This window comes from Natator depressus, chromosome 13 (genome assembly GCF_965152275.1).
Source record: "Natator depressus isolate rNatDep1 chromosome 13, rNatDep2.hap1, whole genome shotgun sequence".
In the NCBI taxonomy this organism is placed as follows: domain Eukaryota; kingdom Metazoa; phylum Chordata; order Testudines; family Cheloniidae; genus Natator; species Natator depressus.
The window spans coordinates 33,745,660-33,767,582 of record NC_134246.1 but is presented as its reverse complement, the minus strand read 5'-3'; the positions used below and the strand labels follow the sequence as shown (position 1 = coordinate 33,767,582).

General features: G+C 45.5%; 1 protein-coding gene and 1 pseudogene across 1 annotated transcript; both read right to left on the bottom strand.

The window, feature by feature from the left end:
- Window positions 1-8,773: 8,773 nt before the first annotated feature.
- Window positions 8,774-9,749, bottom strand: LOC141997478 (olfactory receptor 5AR1-like). Its single transcript, XM_074969860.1, has one exon. The coding sequence runs from the start codon at window positions 9,716-9,718 to the stop codon at window positions 8,774-8,776; it is 945 nt and encodes a 314-aa protein (XP_074825961.1). The 5' UTR covers window positions 9,719-9,749.
- Window positions 9,750-17,716: 7,967 nt separating this feature from the next.
- LOC141997728 (olfactory receptor 6M1-like) lies at window positions 17,717-18,688 on the bottom strand (annotated as a pseudogene).
- Between the last annotated feature and the right edge of the window lie 3,235 nt (window positions 18,689-21,923).

Sequence of the window (21,923 nt, the reverse complement as noted above, 5' to 3'; positions counted from 1 at the left end):
TGAAACTGAACTTGAAGAAGAGTCAAAAGTATCCAACCCATCTGCCCTTTCCTAGCTCCTTGTCCTTGGGGATTAATTACAGTGTAACTTCTAATGGCAAACCTCAGTGTATTGGAGGTTTTCTGTAGCTGATCTTCACTCTCTATGGGGATGAACGGTCCAACTTACGTTCTTTCTTTCTGCAGAAAACACTAAGATAAACGGCTCCTTTGGCTGCAGATCCAATTCTGCATGCTATTTTTTAAAATGTGGAATTCCCTTTGGTTGTGGGTATGTCAGAGAGATTGAACAGCTACCAAGGCCCAGATCCCCATGGAGTCTAAATCAGCCATTGCATTGCTGCAATCAATGGGACAGATCTCCAGCTGGTGTGTAAATCGGCTATCATTTTACTGGAATCAATGGGGCCTGATCCCTGGCTGGCATAAATTGGCAGAGTGCTATAGAACTATGCCAGGTTCCACGAGCTGAGTGTGTGCACCCGGACATAAGCAAGGCAGTGTACATCAACCTAGTAAGTGCCAGCCAGTGTCTACACTAGAATGGTGCTCCCACTGAGGTAAGTGACCCACTACATCGACCTAATACCGCCAAAGTTCCAGATTTGGCTAAGAGCACCCTGGAATGGGGGCAGAGCTGTGAGGGTCAGATTTCTCAGCTCAGCTGGACCAGTGCCAGCGTAGAGTAGCTCCATTCACATCAATCAGTAGTGTAACTGGCCCAGAGACTCGGGGCTAAACTCAATAGTGATGTAAACACGGGTGGAAGTCACTTATCTGCTGTCATTGTATTATAGGTGGGCTTGGAAGGATCAGCTTTTAATTGGTTAAATGTCAATAAACTTGGGTTGTGCCGCACACATGCCAGCCGAGAACAAATATTTCCATCGATAGGAATCAAAATGTAGAGATGGGCAAAGTAAGAAAAGTACTGCCTGAGCATTTCTTAGAGCCACTTTCTTTTGACTTGTGAGGTTGATCATTTGCGTTTCAGTGGTGATAAAACTTCAGCTTGTTGAATCTCAACTTCTCCGGTCATTAAGTAGCTATTTTCTGACCCCGTCCCCATAATTTCCTACAACTGTGAAAATTTAAGTAGATACAAAGTGGAAAAAATGCTGAAAAATAAACCTTGATATCATCCGTCACAGTTATAAAAGAACAAAAATCAACATCTGCCAAGCCTAGTAACCTTGGTGTAAGTGGTAAAGGTCCATTACATGCCCCCCCCGCCCCCCCCAGAACTGAGGCCAGGAGCGGGGCCGCAGCTTGGCAGGGGGGCAGACAGTGGTAAAGGGGAAGGGGCTGGAGGTGGTTCTAGGGCCAGGAACAGGGCCAGGAGTGGAGTCATGGCCAGGTGCTGAGGCTGGGGGTGGGGCTGGGATTGGAGCTGTGGTCAGGGCCAAGGCTGGGGGTGGGGCTGGGGGCAGAGCAGGGCTGGGTGGCTCTCATTCCACTCCCCACCATGGGGGCTGGCCCAGGCCCTGCCATGCCCCCCTGACTGTTCCTCCATGCCCCCTAGAGGGGCATGCCCCACAGTTTGGGGACCACTGGTGAAGTCACATCCAAGCTGAGAAGGGATAGGCCCAGTCCTTAACCTAGCAATAATCTAATTTTGTCATAAAGACAGATTTGTATTTCTGACTATGACAGTCAGTGAGGCAAATTCTGCTGAAGAAGAGGAGAAAGATTTGGGAAACCCATCCAAAATAAGAACTAAGCCTGCGGGAACTGGCCATGGATTTGGGAATGATGATAGAGACAGACCGTAGCTCTAGAATCTTCCATGGGCAAGAAAATCAGAGGGTGGGGTTATGCAACGAGATGCTCCAACATAGGAACAAACATATAACCAGGCATCACTGACATTCAGCTCATGTCAGCTGGCAGCTCCATATTACCCTGCCAATTCACACCAGCTGGGAATCTGACCCATTGACCCCGCTGGAATGGTGCTGATTTGAACCAGCTGGGAATCCAGCCTTTCATTTTGATTCAATCTCTCTGTTGTATTGGCAATCAATGTGAATTAACCATGTAAACATGGGCCTGCAGCATTGCACTAGGGTTGTTCCCTCTGCCACTCGAATCCCAACCTTCGCCCTCTCCTTCCCTCCACAGGCATCACACAAGTTCCTCGGGAGAAAAGGTCCAGTTGAACCTCCATGACCAAGTTCCTTCTCCTGGTATTCTCTGATGTTCGGGAGCTTCAGATTTTGCACTTTGTTTACCTAGCAGCCCTGGTGGGGAATCATCTTATCATCACAGTTGTAGCTCACGAACACCATCTTCACTCTCTGATGAACTTCTTCCTGGTCAGCTTGTCCTTCGTAGACCTTTGCCACATATCTCTCATAGTCCCAAATCCACAGCCAATTTCCTAACCAGCAGCAGATCAATTTATTACTCTGGATGCATTGCCCAAGACTTTATCTTTGTTTTCTTTGCTACATCTGAGCTTGCTTTATTCCCTGTCATGGCGTTTCACGATACGTCGCCATCTGCAAACCACCGCAGTACGTGAACGTAAGAACGGCCAGACAGGGTCAGACCAATGGTGCATCTAGCCCAGTATCCTGTCTTCTGACAGTGGCCAATGTCAGGTTCCCCAGAGGAAATTAACAGAACGTGTAATCATCAAGTGATCCATCCCCTGTCGCCCATTCCCAGCTTCTGGCAAACAGAGGCTGGGTACACCATCCCTGCTCATCCTGTCTAATAGCCATTGATTGACTTATCCTCCATAAACTTATCTAGTTCTTTTTTGAACCCTGTTATAGTCTTGGCTTCCACAACATCCCCTAGCGAAGAGTTCCACAGGTTGAGTGTGCATTGTGTGAAGAAATACTGCCTTTTGTTTGTTTTAAACCTGCTGCCTACTAATTTCATTTGGTGACCCCTAGTCCTTGTGTTATGAAAAGGAGTAAATAACACTTCCCTATTTACTTTCTCCACCCCAGTCATGATTTTAAAGACCTCTATCATACCCCCCCTTAGCAGTCTCTTTTCCACGCTGAAAAGTCCCAGTCTTATTAATCTCTCCTCATACAGAAGCTGTTTCATACCCCTGATCATTTTTGTTGCCCTTTTCTGAATCTTTTCCAATTCCAATATATCTTTTTTGCTATGGGGCGACCACATCTGCACACAGTATTTAAGATGTGGCCATACCATGGATTTATATAGCAGCAAAATGGTATTTTCTGTCTTATTATCCATCCCTTTCCTAACGATTCTCAATGTCTTGTTAGCTTTTTTGACTGCCACTGCACATTGAGCGGATGTGTTCAGAGAACAATGACTCCAAGATCTCTTTCTTGAGTGGTAACAGCTAATTTAGACCCCATCATTTTATATGTCTAGTTAGGATTGTGTTTTCCAATGTGAATTACTTTCCATTTATCAACATTGAATTTCATCTGCCATTTTGTGCCCAGTCACCCAGTTTTGTGAGATCCCTTTGTAGCTCTTCACAGTCTGCCTGGGATTTAACTATCTTGAGTAATTTTTTATCATCTGCAAATTTTGCCACCTCACTGTTTACCCCTTTCCCCAGATCATTTATGAATATGTTGAATAGGACTTGTCCCAGTACAGACCCGTGGGGGACACCGCTATTTACCTGTCTCCATTCTGAAAACTGACCATTTATTCCTACCCTTTGTTTCCTATCTTTTAACCAGTTACTGCTGCTCTCCATGCCTCAGTGTCCCCATCTATATAATGGAGACTAAGCCCTTTTGGAGTCAATGGGGCCAGATCCCCAGCTGATGGGAGTGGGCAGAGCTCAGGTGAGGGCAGTGTGTGTGCAGCAGATCCAGAGGTGGAGAAGCCAGGACCCAGCAGCAGAGTCCATCCCTTGGTGCATAAATTACCCTAGTGGGGGCTCCAGTCTCCTCCCTTCCCCGCAATGAAGCTCCTCCAGGCCTGGCCCCCCACGTCTCTGCTTGGCTCGCAGTGTTGTTATACATTGAGGCACTTGTTAAAGGGGGCTTCTGTGATGTGCTCCCCTCTCCCCATCTTGTGTGTGCTACAGGCATCCAGCAGGTACTGGTCAAAGTCAGAGACACAATACTGGACTAGAGTCCCTTGAGGGGAAAGACTCCAGATTCTATTCCTTGCCCCTGTGAGTTAGCCAGTCTCCCAACATTGGGTCCAAATCATAGCCTGCCCCACTAACCTGTTCCCCATCCCTCTGATCGAGGAAGCTTCCTGGGGGCCAGGTCAGATATGAATACCTGTTCACTTTAATTTGAATCCCTTTGAACCTCTCAGACATGGGTGGGGTTTCAAAGAAGCCAAAGAAAATTGGTACCCAACTTAGGTTGAAAGTGAGTTATTTGAAATAAAGAACAGAAAAACAATCCATTTGGGGCTGAATGAAGGGTTTTGTTCAACCGGAAATGGAACTTTTTTTTTTCATTTAGTTACATGGGGGGGGTTGTTACCATTTATATTTTTTAAAAACAAATCTAGCTAAATTTATAAATGAAATGTCAGTTTGACACAAAAAGTAGAAAGGTTTCATTTAAGAAATGTCCAAAAGAACCATTTCAATTATTTTTTTTCTATGTGGCCAAAACTATTAATTAAATTCAACCTAAATACACAAATAGTTTCAGTTGCCCCAAACTGCATTTTTTCAGTGAATAAACTATTCAAGTGAAAAATTTTACCCTGCTCTAATTACTATTATATATTATTATAATTCTAAGTTATTACAAACTTGTATTCACCTTCTATGAATGTTAGTTGACACTTGCCGTTCTATTCATGCCCATGGTTAAGCACTGTAATAAATTGCCATGGGAGGTTGTGGAATCTCCATCATTGGAGATTTTTAAGTGCAGATTAGACAAACACCTATCAGCGATGGTCTTGATAATACTTAGTCCTGCCCTGAGTGCAGGCGACTAGACTAGATGACCTCTCGAGGTCCCTTCCAGTCCAACAATTCTATGATTCTATGATGCTTAGAGACCATGATATCTCATAAACATATCAGTTTTTGGATGTTTATGTTGTGACATAAAAATGAATATATACCAGTGAAAGGAATTCCTAGCCAATCTCTGCTTCTGTCAACACATGCCAGGAACCCAAAGTGTCCAAGAAAATTCCATGTGCTCAGAAATAAACACAAATTTGCAGAGGAGAGCTATAAAAGATATTAATAGATTCATAGATTCCAAGGCCAGAAGAGATAACTGTGACCATCTAGTCTGACCCCCTGTATAACACTGGCCAGAGAACTGCCCCCAAATAATTCCTAGAGCAGAGCTTTTAGGAAAAAAACATCCCATCTTGATTTAAAAATGATCAGTGATGGAGAATCAACCGTGATCCTTGGTAAATTGTCTCAATGACTAATTATTCTCACCATTAACAATATATGCCTTATTTCCGGTCCGAATTTGTCTCTCTTCACCTTCCAGCCATTGGATCATGTTAGACCTTGCTCTGCTAGATTGGAGCCTATTATTAAATATTGGTTCCCTAGGTAAGTATTTATAGACTGGGATCAAGTCAGCCCTTACCCTTCTCTTTCTTAAGCTAAATTTATTGAGCTCCTGGAGTCTATAAGGCATATTTTCTAATCCTGTAATCATTGTCATGGCTCTTCTCTGCACCCTCTCCAGATCTGAGGACTGGAGAAAATACCTCCAAGAAGAGACTTAACGAGCTCCAGATGTTCAATGGATCAAACAGAAGATTGAGAGGTGACTTGATTGCAGGGTAAAAGCACCTTCCTGGGGAGAAAACATCAGGCAGTAAAGGGCTCTGGAATGGAGCAGAGAATGGAAGAACAAGAACCAATGGGTGAAAGTTCAAGCCAGACAGTCAAGTGAGAAATTAGGTGTCACTTTATAACACTGAGGGTGAGTAACCATGGGAATCAATTCCCAAGAGAATTCTTTGTCGCTGGATGTCTGCCTGTCCAGGCTGCAGGCCCTTTGGGAATGTGTTTCAATCAAACACAAGTTATGTGGCTCCATACAGGGGGAACAGGGGCCATTTAATAGCCAGTGCTATACAGGTCAGACAGGAGGCTCTACGGGTCCTCTGTAGCCATAAAACCTACGAAGCTCCAAGTCTGTTTACAAAGGTCCTAGAACGTAGCTGTGTGACTCCAAATCTGGATTTAATGTTTGACTCCTGTTTGTTTTTGTCTTTTCCATCCCATCTGAAAGAGCTGTCAGGACGTCAGGTCTTTGGATTTGTGTGGTGCGGATTATCTGACAAGAGTCTGAAACTACAAAGTGTAAATGGGATGACAAGAAAGGGCAGGAGAAAGTTGAAATGGGATGACAAGAAAGTTGCACAAGAGTCAGTCTGCATGTGCTGATTGTCCTGGCTTGGCTGCCTAAAGAACAGACCAGAAGACTCACCAGAGTTTTATTAATTCAACAAAAATATGAAGATAAAACAGGAACCATGGGAAGAAAACCGAATCTGGCATCAGTGAGACAAGGCTAAGTGTCGTCTCTGACCACCAGGTTTCCAATCGAGAGGACAATTGGAATGTGGGACAGGACATACTCAACTGGCCAGGCGTATCTGGTGACACAAAGCTGGAATAAAATGGAGAATGATTGTGGTTTGTCACATCTTGGTGTGTCAATAGAGCATGAGGGAGCTAGGAACAACACTAACCTGGGGACCTAATTCTGGCCCATTGTCTCAAATGAAGAGATACCGATTTACAGCAGCTGGGGAGCTGGCCCATTGACTCCAGTGTAGCTACTGCTGACTCACACAAGCTACTGATTGGGTCCATTGACCCCAGTGGAGCTACAGCAAATTCCCACCAACTGGGGATCTGGCCAATTGACCCCAGTGGGGCTATGGCTGATTCACACCAGCTGAGGGTCTGGCCAATTGATCCAAGTGGGGCTATGGCTGATTCACACCAGCTGGGGGTCTGGCCCATTGATTCCAATGGGGCAATGGCTGATTCCCATCAGCTGGTGATCTGTCCCATTGATTCCAATGGGGCTATGGCTGAGTCACACCAGCTGGGGGTCTGGCCCATTGATTCCAGTGGGGCTATGGCTGATTCCCACCACCTGGGGTCTGACCCATAGACTGTAAGGCCAGGAGGGAACATTCGGCACATGCTGCCTGACCTCCAGCATATCCTAGGCCAGAGAACCTTCCCCTTGGCTCCTGTACTGAGCCCAGCTCCACGTGTTAAAATGATAACATTCGTTTCTGGGGTTTGACATTAAGGAAGGACCAGAGACAGAGACGAATCTAGGAGAAGAAGTATTGGATCCAACCATAAGGTCTAAAACACCCCAGCTAAATCAGTCATTGCTGCAGTCACAGCCAGGATTCTCCCCCCGGAATATTGCTATCACCACAGGGATCGCCTCACACACCTAACGGGTCACTGATGTGCAAGCGCCCAGTGGCACCCCACCCTCCCAAAGTTACAGTCACAGGAACCTTGCAATAGGTCCACCCAGAAAATCGTCACGGACATTGGACGGGACAGACAATCAGCTGTTTGGGGCAGGAACTTTCTTTCAATTCTGTGCAGCACCCGGCACAATGCGGTTTCTGGTCCATTACTCTGGTCACTGGGGCTACGAATTAACGATGAAATAATAATCAATTCTCAATTGTCAGCTACCCATAATTATTGGTCATTAAATCCTCTCTTGGCAAAAATTATTTCACCCAACCATTTTTCCAAGGAGCAAAAGGGGTGTTTGACCAAATCAGGAACGTTTGCAGGAAAATGTCATTTTTGTGGACAATTTCCAGTTTTCCATTGAAAACGCAGAGACTGAAAGTTTTTCAATTTTTTGAAAGAATGCCTGTTTAACCAACTGTTTTCAAAAACAATATTTTTGATCATAAATGTTTTTAAAAGCAATCATTTTGACCAAATCCTGAGACATTTTACCCAAAACAGTTTTTTGAAACTGAGCATTTTTACCAAACAGTAGATGCTTTTACCAAAAACTGAAACATTTCACCCAAAATGCTTTCTGAAACTGAAGATTTTTATCAAACACTAGATGTTTTAATTAATAACTTAATATTACAAACAACCATTTTTGAAAAAAATATTTTTGGGGGTTTATTTTTGTTGCAAAAACCAAACCAAACAAAAAAACCCGAAAATATTTTTGTAGGATTTTTTTCTACAAAACAAAGCTTTTATTTATTTATTTATTTCATGTGAAAATAATTGGCATTTTTCAACCAGTTCTGTGATTTCTGCAATTAACAAAACAGCTTCATAACAGATGATACATAAAGACTATGGATACACCATTATGGGGTCTTTGGAAGCCTTTTGGATTGCAGTTTCCCAGGTACGAATTTCAAGCAAGCAAAGCAGGAACGAGCAGGAGGGTTTCTCATGACTCTGTTACCCACTCTTTCTCCTAATGGGAAAATGACTCAGAAATTGTTGACGTTTTGTCTAAAAACCGAAATTGGACTTCTTTTCATTTTTTTAAAGTTTTTCAGCAAAGAAAAACAAAAACCTTTTATGCCAGAAACCCCAAAATGTTACACACAATACTGCTGAAAAATGAAAAATGTTCAGAGAAAACCAGAAAAAAACTTTTGGATTTGGCAATTGGAAAAACAATCTCTTGTATGTACACCCCCCACCCCAAGTTTTCCTTTCAACTGGGTGTGGAACCCAGGAGTCCTGACTCCCGCCACCCTGCTCTCCCAGCTAGACTCCATTCCCCTCCCAGAACCAGAGAGAGAACCCAGGAGTCCTGGCTCCCAAGCCAGTGCACCTGCCTTCCCTAGCTCCTAGCCAGGGCTTTTCGGAGAGCCCCTTTCACATCCTTGTTCCTCAGGCTATAGATGATGGGGTTGAGCATGGGGGTGACAATGCCATAGAGTACGGGCAGTGCCCGATCCTGGTCCTGTGAGTAGGTGGAGTTGGGGCGGATGTAGGTGAAGATAATGGTGCCAAAGTAGAGGCTGACCACAGTCAGGTGGGAGGCGCAGGTGGAGAAGGCCTTGAGGCGCCCTTCCCTCGTGCGGATCCTGAGAACGGCCATCACAATGTACACATAGGACACCAGAGTCCCCAGGAAGGAGCCCAGGATCACGGCACCCCCCAAGGCAAAAGTGACGGCCTGATTGGTCCGGGTGTCAGAGCAGGAGAGCTGGAAGAGTGGGGGGATGTCGCAGAAGAAGTGGCGGAGGATGTTGCTCTGGCAGAAGGACAGGATGGACATCAGGGATGAGTGCACGGCCGAGTTGGTCAAGCCCATGACCCAGGCGGCTGCAGCCAGCAGGGCGCACACCCGCCGGCTCATGAAAGCACCGTATTGTAGCGGGTGACAGATGGCCACGTAGCGGTCATAGGCCATGACCCCCAGTAGCAGGCACTCAATCCCCCCAAAGGAGATGAAGAAGAACATCTGGGAGAGGCAACCGGCCCACGAGATGGACTTGTCCTGCGACAGGTAATTGGCCAGCATCTTGGGCAGGGTGGAGCTGGTGTAGCCGATGTCCACCATCGAGAGGTTAACCAGAAAGAAGTACATAGGTGTGTGGAGCCTGGAGTCCAGGCTGACCAGCAATAAGATGAGCATGTTGCCCATCAGGGCCACCAGGTAGATGGCTGTGAAGACCCCAAAGAGGATGAGCTGCTCTGCTGGGTTGCTGGAGAGACCGAGGAGGATGAATTTGGTCACTGAGGTGTCGTTCTCCCTCCCCATCGGCTCCAGGGGGTCCATCCCCTGCAGGCAGAGGAAGGTCAGTGGTGTGAGAGTTGGCCTGAGACTTTTACCCTCCTTGTGAGCTGAACTGTAAAGAGTGAGGGAAAGTCCCTACACGGTCACAGCAACCTACACTAACAGCAGTGGATATGAAAGGGAGATGGAGACTGAATTGGCCCAAACAAAAGGCCTCCGGGTGTCCCTCAAGGCCTGTGACAAGCTTATGTCTGGGAAACGAGAGGACTGTTGGGCCAGAAATCAGTTAACCTAAATTGTGTGTTGGAAACTGGGGGACAAATCAGTGGGGGAGGGACTATTCTGCCCACCACTCCCTTCGGGGCCCTTCATGACAGAGACTTGGGGTGGGGGGGGGGGCAGGAATGAGGAAGAAGAGATGGGGGCTACTGGAGTGAAATTCACCATCGGGGCTGCTCCCCACCCCATCCCTGATCCTGAGAGATGTCCTGGCCAGCCCAGGCCAGAGAGAGGACCCAGATAACATCGTCACCCCCTGTCTGCTCCGGAGAACCACAGACACCACCTGGGATGAAATGGGATCGACTTTAACAACAGCAGCTCCGACAACAGCAGCTCCAGCCCGTCTCAGCTCACTTCTCTCCCCCCGTGAGGTTCATTATCACCAGCACAGATACCATCTCAGAGACTGGCAGACAAGCCGGATTTCCTGCCCAGACTGTCCCAGCACAATGGAAAGGGAACTAGGGGGGTTGTGCAAACTACAGCCGGATTTAATGCTTCACAGTTCAAAGGTTTGGGCTTTTCCCTTCCTTTCCTGTACCGTTAATCAAAGGTTAAGGGCTGTTTTCGGCATGTTTGCCATGGCACAAGCTGGGGGAGGTCTCTGAGTCCCAATCCCTGCCCCTTGTTTCACACTGGCTAGTGCTGGACAGTGATGGGCTCTGTTAGCACCTTGGCCCATTTACTCCACCTACATTCACACAACAGGGGCCACCAGCAGAGAGCTGGCGGGACCCTTAGGAGACCGAGCCTGCATTCCCATTGCTGCCACACAGTGACTCAGGGCCAGACCTGCAGAGATGTTTAAAGGCCAGATTGCAAATGCATTTGGGCATCTAATGGGATTTTCAAACCACTGAGACACCTGTACCATAGAAAACAAAGTGAGTTAGGCACCTAGATGTGTTAGAAACTCTGACCTGGCACCAAAACATTGTTACAAATGCAGCCTCTCATGCCCAGATGGAACTGGTAAAAAAAAAAAAATTGGCAAAACTTTTTTCCGTGAACATACATGTCATTTTGTCCAGACCAAACAGTTTATTGGCATTGGAATGGTTCCAACAAAAACTATCACTGGGAAGGTTTCTCCACCTCCAGGGGGGAGTTTTGGGTGACAAGGAGATGCCATAACAGCCAGGGAGTTGGGGCACTTTCCTGGGGTGGAGGAAACCCAGCTACAAGTCCCTGCTCTGTCTAGGGATGGAACCTGGGAGCCTTGATTCCCAGCCCTCCAACTCTAACCTATGAGATCCTACTCCCCTCCTGGAGCCAGGGATAGAACCCAGGAGTCCTGGCTCTCCATCCCTCCGGCTCTACCACTAAACTCCCCACTCCGCCCCACCCCGAGCCAGGGCTAGAACCACACCTCATTGGACCCCACTCCCCTCTGAACGCTAGCTACATTATAACAGGGCACAACAGAGAAGCCAGTTCTTCATGTTCTCGATGTTGTTTTCCTTTGCTTTGTCATTTGCTCGTTCCCCAAAAATATCTCGTCAGTACCTGGGTCTTTCATCTCTCGTTGCCCTGGCTATGGCTCCAATATTGAGCTGCTGGAAAAAAATCAACAAAAGCGTTTTGGTTTGCAGTCTCCCTCTTGGTCTGAGGTACGCAGAGCAGCTCTGGGGGGGACGTGGCTGCAGTGTCCAGACCCTGGGTCTGTTCTGGTGCAGCAGAGAGCTGGGGGTTCCTGGACTAGCCTGGATGACTCAGGGGTCTGATGTGGGGGGAAAAGGGGGACAGCAGGCCTGATTGATCCTGGGGTGTGATGGGGGGCAGGGAATGCCAGATTAGAGGGGCCGATGAGCCAGCCTGGTACATACCTTCCTATGGCAGGAAATTGATCTGAGATATGAGCTTGCAATCCTCAGCCCATCCGCTGCAGGAGTGGCCTTGTCGCCTGGTGCCTGCCTCACTGTCTCCCTCCAGAGCTCGTCTGCCATCCTGTCCTGACAAGAGCTTTGGGCAGCAAGCGCCTCCCTGCCCCTCTCCCACCAACAGCCCAGCCCCTGCTCTGTGCCCAGTGAGAGACACAGCCCAGCTGAGGGGTGCTGGGATTGGCAGATATTGCAGAGCCGTCTCCTGGGGAATCATCCTTTGTGCCTTACAGACGTCACCGCAGGCCATCCCTGGGGAGGCCAATTTGCCTCGTACAACCAGCATCCTTGGCCATGAGGAAAAAGACACAGGATCAATGCCCATCTGAAACCAAACCAGAGCCAAGTCAGAGAAAATCGCAGTGTTTCACTCTCAGGTCCCCTGTTTACAGGTGTTGTGTCTCAGGAACTTCTGGGCCAAGACACTCCAAGTTTGCCCCACTTACCCTAGCTCAGATGCGAAGGAGACAGGGCAATTTTCTAGACAATGTGATTCAGCGTGTGGATTTTAGAGTGCTGAGGAAAATCAGGTGTTAAGCAGTGAGCTTGTGTCATCCTGTAACTAATTCACACGGGCAGACCCTCAGCTGGGGAGCCTGAGATGTCAGAGGTTGATGGTTAGCCACTTTCCACATTGTGGAGGGTCACAAGGCAGCGCTGGGCTGAGCTCTGCCTTAGCCCTGCTCTAGGGCAGTACACAACTCCTAAGGTCAGACTGCCCACTGATGGGAATCAGGGTCATTTCACCGAAACCAGTGGGAATTGGGTGTCTAAAGCCGCTCGGCAGCTCTGAAAAACTTCAGCTGGCCTGTTTAAGGCCAGTTCAGCAAAAAGAAACTTTCTCTCCTATAAACTGGTTTATTTTTAACTAAAAGTATTTTTTTTTGAAATATGGGAGTTCATCAAAAATGAAAAAAATCATGAAAAAAGTCATTTGAGATTTTTTTAAGTTTTCTGAAAATGTTTCAAACCACAAAAGTATTAGGAAAATTCAGACAATTAGAAACTATTTGAAAATAAGAGAGTAAAAGGTAAAAATTTGGAGAAAGTAAGAAAACAAAATCCTTTTCACTTATTTGTTTCCCATTGAAAAACATTGGGAAAACAGTAGAAAGTGAAATAAAATTGTTTTTTGTTTCCTTCACTTTTTCTCACTTTTTTAAAGTGCAAAAATGTCAAATAAATTGAGAGTGAATGCTACTGTCAGAACTTTCTACACTTTTTTTCTTTTTTTTTACTTGACAAAAAAAGTTGAAAAGAATTTTTTCAAATCTAATAATGTCTGTCTGAAGAAGCCAAGACAATATCTGTTTTTTTAAAAATAAAGAAAATGGCATTTTTAATTTTTTTTGGGGGGGGGGGAGCTGTGAGGGGCAGGGAGTGAAAATTTTCCAAATTTGTTCATTTCCTTGCAAAATGTTGCATGGAAAAATGGTTTCTGAGAAGCCCTGCTCTAGCTAGACTGAGCAACTTCTCTTGCTGTCTCTCGGCCCCATACAGATTCTGCACTGGTGTAACAATGTCTGTTAGGGGTGTGATTTCACTGTGCTTAGCCAGCAGGCTTGGGTTTGGGGCCTGCTGCTTTTCCCTGATGGAGTCGGGGATCAGTGAATTCAGTGACTCACATGCAACCTCCTTACCCCAGTCTGATTGATTTTAACAGTAAGAACAAAGCATTTCAAGAAAGCTGTTTAAAACCACACAGTTTCATAGAATATCAGGGTTGGAAGGGACCTCAGGAGGTCATCTAGTCCAACCCCCTGCTCAAAGCAGGACCAATCCCCAATTTTTGTCCCAGATCCCTAAATGGCCCCCTCAAGGATTGAACTCACAACTCTGGGTTTAGCAGGCCAGTGCTCAAACCACTGAGCTATCCCTCTCAGACAAAGCCCTCCCCTGGTTTGTTGGGCACCTAGGCAGGCCTGGCTTATTCAGATACCCCCAGTGGATCCCCGTGTGTCAGTCTGGTTCCCCCAAACCCGTTTCTTGGTAGGGGGTCCCTTTGGAAATCCCTCCAGTCCTTCAGTTCTGCTGCCTTCCTGGGCTGTTGGCTGATGAGGTCAGATCTTCCCAGCCAACAGTCCAGGCATGGTCCCTTCCCCACCTTCCAGTGTTTGCCCAGGACTGTCCCTCGCTCTTCCTGCTTGTTTGTCCATCCATCCCAGCAGAGTTATAGGGTAAACACCTGGCAAGCAGGGCCCAATAGAGCACCCAGCCCTACATCTGCTCCGTATCCATCCCATAAACTCAGCCTGGGGGCAGCTGTCCCAATATGGAGGTGCCTTATGCAGGTGGAGCTCATTCCTCTTCGCAAAGGGAGATAACTACACTGGCTGGGACAGTTCTCGGGGTGCCCAGGGCTGTGAATCCTCTTGAAATCCCCTTGCCTTCCATGAGAGGGAGACCTACCTGGGTGCCAGCTCCCCAAGGCCACCCAAACAACCACCTCTGGGCTCTGCCAACCCTCACTCCTCCTGGCAGGTTAGCATTAGGTGCACCCCACTCTACAAGCCCCGCTGGAGTGTTCCCCTGCAGCATCCAGCCCCTTTTCCAGGGGGCACTCACAGAAACACCATAGCTGCTGTCCCCAGGGAACCATGCACACCCCAGGTTGTCTGATTCAGCTCAGCTCTTTGGACAATCCTGCAGCTCTGAGAGCTAGTTGTGGGGGAAACAATCAGACGTTTATTGTCAGAGGTCAAGATTCAGGAGCTAGTGACTGAGGCCAATGGAAACAGAAGGGTTCCATGTCAAACAAAGTCAATACATGTATCCTGGAGACCAGACCTAGATGAATCCCACCCCAAGCCTTGGGCAGCGTCTCCAACCAAGGCTGGCTGGGATCCCGTTCTCACAAATGCAAACGTGCTGTCCAATTACAGCCTAAGTGCTGAATAATAGGGGGCTTTTCTTGTCCCACAGCTGTAGATCAGTGAAAAATCATAATCTGCTGAACATTATTGTCCTGGTAAACTACGTGTGGCAACATTGTACGTAAAGTTATAAGACTCTACTCTATAACACTGCTATAATATGTTCCACAGTTAGAAAGGTTGGCCCAAACCAGTTTTTCAGGGACAAAGACATACTGGCACCCCAGACAGGTATCAACAAAGTCAAGTGGTCCATCACTTAGTTACGTGACCATTCTTTGGTAGAAAGAAGGGTGTGAGTGATAACTTTACATATTGGCAGTGAAAACAGCTAGAGGTCCCATGGAAACAGACTGGCTGTCACCTGAACGCCAGCTGGAGATAATCCTCAAAGAAGGGAGAAGGATATAAGAATGGAGGACACACACACCACAAATCACCTCTCTCCCCCCATTGGCCATTATCTTTGAAAACTCGTGGCGAATGGGGGAAGTCCCAGATGACTGGAAAAAGGCTAATGTAGTGCCAATCTTTAAAAAAGGGAAGAAGGAGGATCCTGGGAACTACAGGCCGGTCAGCCTCACCTCAGTCCCCGGAAAAATCATGGAGCAGGTCCTCAAGGAATCAATCCTGAAGCACTTAGACGAGAGTAAAGTGATCAGGAACAGTCAGCATGGATTCACCAAGGGAAGGTCATGCCTGACTAATCTAATCGCCTTCTATGATGAGATTACTGATTCTGTGGATGAAGGGAAAGCAGTGGATGTATTGTTTCTTGACTTTAGCAAAGCTTTTGACACTGTCTCCCACAGTATTCTTGTCAGCAAGTTAAAGAAGTATGGGCTGGATGAATGTACTATAAGGTGGGTAGAAAGTTGGCTAGATTGTCGGGCTCAACGGGTAGTGATCAATGGCTCCATGTCTAGTTGGCAGCCGGTGTCAAGTGGAGTGCCCCAGGGGTCGGTCCTGGGGCCGGTTTTGTTCAATATCTTCATAAATGATCTGGAGGATGGTGTGGATTGCACTCTTAGCAAATTTGCAGATGATACTAAACTGGGAGGAGTGGTAGATACGTTGGAGGGCAGAGATAGGATACAGAGGGACCTGGACAAATTGGAGGATTGGGCCAAAAGAAACCTGATGAGGTTCAATAAGGATAAATGCAGGGTCCTGCACTTAGGACGGAAGAACCCAATGCACAGCTACAGACTAGGGACCGAATGGCTAGGCAGCAGTTCTGCGGAAAAGGACCTAGGGGTTACAGTGGACGAGAAGCTGGATATGAGTAAGCAGTGTGCCCTTGTTGCCAAGAAGGCCAATGGCATTTTGGGATGTATAAGTAGGGGCATAGCGAGCAGATCGAGGGACGTGATCGTTCCCCTCTATTCGACATTGGTGAGGCCTCATCTGGAGTACTGTGTCCAGTTTTGGGCCCCACACTACAAGAAGGATGTGGATAAATTGGAGAGAGTCCAGCGAAGGGCAACAAAAATGATTAGGGGTCTGGAACACATGACTTATGAGGAGAGGCTGAGGGAACTGGGATTGTTTAGTCTGCGGAAGAGAAGAATGAGGGGGGATTTGATAGCTGCTTTCAACTACCTGAGAGGTGGTTCCAAAGAGGATGGTTCTAGACTGTTCTCAGTGGTAGAAGATGACAGGACAAGGAGTAATGGTCTCAAGTTGCAGTTGGGGAGATTTCGGTTGGATATTAGGAAAAACTTTTTCACTAGGAGAGTGGTGAAACACTGGAATGCGTTACCTAGGGAGGTGGTAGAATCTCCTTCCTTAGACGTTTTTAAGGTCAGGCTTGACAAAGCCCTGGCTGGGATGATTTAATTGGGGATTGGTCCTGCTTTGAGCAGGGGGTTGGACTAGATGACCTCCTGAGGTCCCCTCCAACCCTGATATTCTATGATTCTATGATTCTATGATCTCTATGCACAGCAGCTTCAGTGCTTGAAAGACAAAGGAAACATCTTTGAACTGGGGAAGGAGTTCTAGCTGGGAGGCTTTTCAGCCAATACAGATTTCTATAAGCTTATGGGGAGATTAAACCTTTTGCTTTTAAGTTCACTTAGCTTGTTATGATAGGGCTTTAGCTTGCATTTTATGTTTTTATTTGCTTTGTAAGCAATTCTGACTTTTATGCGTCATTACTTGTGATCACTTAAAACCTATCTTTCTAGAGTTAATAAACTTGCTTTTATTGTTTTATCTAAACTAGCATGTGTTTGGATTGATGTGTTAGGAATCTCCACTTGAGATAACAAGGTTTGTGCATATCATTTTCCATTGATGAACTGGTGGACTTTATATGAGCTTGTATAGTCCAGTGGGTGCTGGTCAGTAGAAGACGCACATTTCTGGGGGAAGATCTGGGAATTTTCTGCTGTCTCCCTGTATGTCATTCATAAGTGACTGGCTATAGCACTCATGCAGTATAGCTGGGAGTGATTTTGCATGCTAGAGGCTGAGAGTGAACTAGCCAGGAGTGGAAGACAACACAGCAAAGCAGTGTAAAAGGCGCCCCATGTTGGAGTATTGAGGGGACACAGCCATCCAGCAGTCCAAATTGTACTCTGGGGAGTGTCCCACTGAGTGACTAAAACATATTTTTAAAAATGGGACTTTGGCTTCTAAGTAATTTAGTTGATTTTAATAGGCAGCAGGTTTAAAACAAACAAAAGGAAATATTTCTTCACACAATGCGCAGTCAAGATGTGGAACTCTTTGCCAGAGAATGTTGTGAAGGCCGAGAGTATAACAGGTTTCAAAAAAGAACTAGATTAATTCATGGAGGATAGGTCCATCAATGACTATTAGCCAGGATGGGCAGGGATGGTGTCCCTAATGTCTGTTTCCCAGAAGCTGGGAATGGATCACTTGATGATTACCTGTTTTGTCCATTCCCTCTGAGGCATCTGGCATTTGCCACTGTCGGAAGACAAGAAACTGGGCTAGATGGACCTTTGGTATGACCCAGTCTGGCAGTTCTTATGTTCTTATTTTGAAAATTTTACCTCACCTTTTAAACAATTTCCCATTTTAGAAACCCAGTGGGGCTCCTTTATGGAATACAGATTCCTCTTGAAGGAGTCTCTCAAGGCGTCTTTGATCTTCTTGTTCCTCAGGCTGCAGATGAACGGGTTCAGTAAAGGTGTCACCATGGTGTTCTGTATGCTGGCCACTTTGCTGAGGTCCAAGGAGTGGCTTTTCCTGCGTTGGACAAGATGAAGATGGAGCTCCCATAAAAGAGCATCCCCACAATAATGTGTGAGCTGCCGGTGGAGAAGGTCTTCTGTCAGCCTTTAAGAGAGGGGATCCTGAGCACTGTAGTGATGATGAAGGTGTAGGACACCACTGTCACTAGGAGAGAGCCCAGGAGAAGCAAGGCTGACACAGAGAATTCCACCACCTTGATGGTCCATGTGCCAGAGCAGGAGAGCTTGAGCAGTGGCATCACGTTGCAAAAGAAATGGTTGATGACATTGGGGCCACAATATGGAAGGTGGGAAGAAGCAAGGCCAGGAACCCGCACATCCATGAGGCAGCCACTAGCCGTAAGCAGGCGTGAGTGCTGATGAGGGTGGCATATTGCAGTGGGTAGCAGATGGCCAAGTAGCGGTCGAAGGACATGACAGCAAGGAGGAAAAACTCCATAGAGCCCACCATGAAGTTGAAGTAGGCCTGGTGAAGGAAATGGTGTTCCTCTCGCTCACCATGTTGGCCAACATCTGGGGCATGACTGTACTGGTGAGGTGGACATCTAGGAGGGAGAGGTTGGCCATGAAGGGGTACATATAGGTGAGGAAATGATAGTCAGCCCAGACCAATGCCATGATGCCCATCAAGGTGCCCATCAAGGTGACCATGTAGGAGCTAAGAAAGGCTATGAAGAGGGGGCCTTGGAAGCTGTGGGTGCCAGGGAATCCCAGGAGGTTGAATTCAGTCACAGATATGTTCTGGTTCTCCATTGTTACCTCTGCAGGAAATGCTCACCTGGGTGGGGGGTGGGGGGAGAGAGGGAGACAGAGAGAGAGAGAGAGAGAAACAGAGAAAGAGACAGAGAGAGATGCCTCCTAATTTTGTTGTTGTTGGTGCCCTCAAGTCCCAAATTAAAAGAGCCAGATATTGAGTATTAATCAGTACAGATGGCTGGGAATTCTGAATGAAACAAATTCATTTGTCCCACAGGAAATGTCAAATTGATTTAAACTGAACATTCCTGTTTTGAATTGGCATTTAAAAGCCAAGTGAATATTTTAATTTCATTTTGATTGAAAATGCCGCATACCTTTTTTTCATTTTCATTTTTTTAAAAAAAACTTTTTAGTCAGTTTTCCCCCCAAAATTGATTCAAAATGAAAATGAACTCCTGCAGCAAAACCAAAATAGGACATTATTCCATGGAAAATATTGGTTTTGATGAACATGTATTTTTCAGCAGGAAAACTTTTCTGCACGCCTTTTTTTTCTTTGACAAAATCTAGTGCTTAGTATGTGCATCTGCTATTGAATTAAGTTGGAGTTGTGAGTGTTTAGTACTTCTGAATATCAGGTTCTTAGTGGTGGGCAAAAGGGCTCAGAAGACAGAGCAGTTCTCCTCCACCACCACACAAACTTATCTGCCAATGTGGGATGACCTCTAGGGGTGAGAAGGTAACTGCAATCCAGTCACCATGTTTACACAGTCCTTGGCTTCCTTAAATGCTCTACCAGTAATGGTCAGGTTTACCAACACCCAACCCCTTTAGCTATGGATAGACCTGGGAATCCATGAAAATCAATATCTTCTCTGAGAAAATGTCTTTTCAATAAACTATGTATCATAACTAATGTACTGATTGTGGTGAAGAAATCACTATAGATATTTCCAATAGGGGAATACAGACTTTCTTGTGCTTTATGGCTCATTCTTTTTTCCCTTATACGTATATATCACTTATCTGCATTTACCATATGACTTCATTGCAAAGTGGTTGAATAATACTGAGATCTTATCTTCACAAGGAATTGGTTTAAATTTTTGTTACATAATATTTCCATTTCTGCCTCTTAACTTTTACAAATTAAACTAAACTCGTCTTCATTAGCTTTTTCTGCTAATTCCAATCTAAAAGTATAGTTATCAATAGGGAAGGGAGACATTTTTTCTTGGAATATTTTTAGCGTGTCCTTTTCACTGACAATATGTAAATAACATTTCAAAATAGTTTCATATATTTTCCAGATTTTTATTTTCAAGAAAAAAGGAAAGTTTCTTTCCTAACTATATTTAGTTTTTTAATTTTTCTACATTTCCTCCTTTTTTTCAAAGAAAGAAAGAAAGAAATGGAAATGTAGATAAAAGAAAATTATGGAATTTTACAATGAGAGGAAAACACAGTTCTTTTTCAAAAAAAATTAAAATAAAAATATTTTTGTAACTTTTCAAAAATATTGTGATTTTTTTCTTTCCCAACAAGTTCTATATTTTCAATGTACTAAAGAGACTGCTCCTCAGTGAAAAATATTTAGCTAAAAATGGGCACTGCTTCCTGAAAAGACCTACCCTCTATGTGTATCAAAATTGGATTTTCAGATCCAAAAATGAGTTATATCTATTTATACTCCTGTATGACCTCCTAACTAACCCAGCCCTAAAAGAAGAGCTACAAGCTACTTCTTGCAGTAACATCTTTAGCACACATCCCTCCCTGAGGCACATCCCATCATAAACATAGGCAGGGAGCTGTTCATCCTGTTGACTTCTGTGAATCCCATTTGTAGGCACTAACAAGATTGGCTCCATAGCTCAGGGATTAGAGTACTGGTCTTATAAACCAATAGTCATGAGTTCAAATCAAACTGGGGCCTTGTGTCTTATTTTAACAGATGACAGAACAAGGAGTAATGGTCTCAAGTTGCAGTGCGGGAGGTCTAGGCTGGATATTAGGAAAAACTATTTCACTAGGAGGGTGATGAAGCACTGGAATGGGGGTTACCTAGGGAGGTGGTGGAATCTCCTTCCTTAGAGGTTTTTAAGATCAGGGTTGACAAAGCCCTGGCTGGGATGATTTAGTTGGGGTTGGTCCTGCTTTGAGCAGGGGCTTGGACTAGATGACCTCCTGAGGTCTCTTCCAACGCTGATATTCTGTGATTCTACCTCTCCCCATCGGATAGGGAGCCTGCACACCAAATTCAGTTTTGGTGAATCGGAGAGATTTTTACAGGTCTAAAAGCCAGAGTACTATTGGGAATCTAGCCCTAAGATCCATAACTGTTTAAAATCAGCTTACTTCACACAGAAGTACGGAGGCTGGAATATTCAAAGCATCCTGGGGGCTCAGACATCAAACTCCCAGCAAAATTCTATGGGAATTGGGCACCTAGCTTCCTCTCTCTTGAAAATCCCAGACTGAGGGATGGGGTGAGTTACCCATGGTCACGGAGGATGTCCACAGCAGGGCAGAAATGAAATCCATCTCCCTGCAGCGTTTGGCAGTAAACATGAGTGGGAAAAATCTATTTTTTACTTGTTTATTTATTTCATTTGTCATCAGAAAATTTCAAGCCAAATTAATTTTTTTCTTTCATTTTGAATCAAAATTTTCTTCTGTTGAAAGAAATGTCAAGGTAAAAAAAAGAGGTTTTGTTGGAATCAAAAGATTTGATGGGAAAATGTCATTTTTGATGAAAATTTGTGATGTTGCATGAGAAAACTTTCAAACTAAAATGAAACTTTTGCTTTCATTTGGATGTGTGTGGTGGTGTTGTAGCCCCGTCAGTCCCAGGTTATGGGCGAGACAAGGTGGGTGAGGTTATATCTTTAATTGGAACAACTTTTGTTGGTGAAAGAGAGAAACTTTGCTGAGCTAAAAAGCTAGTCTCTTTTACCAATGGAAGCTGGTCCAATAACAGATATTACAGCACCCACCTCGTCTCACTCAGTTCATTTGGATACATTTCTTAAACTTCATACCCAGGAATTCACAGTTGTTACCAGCTTTGTGAAACCTAATTACAGAGCATCCCACCGGTTTGAGGAATCTGCCCTGTTTTGGACAGTCTGCCCTGATGTGCACACTTAAGTCATGAGCCACCTTAGAGAGTGTGACACCTCCATCTAAGTAAAAAAAAAACCCAAACCAACCATCAGTGTAAATCAGACATGGCTCCACGAGGGTAAATGGGCCAGAACTGGTGGAAATGGACATGTCTTACTACATG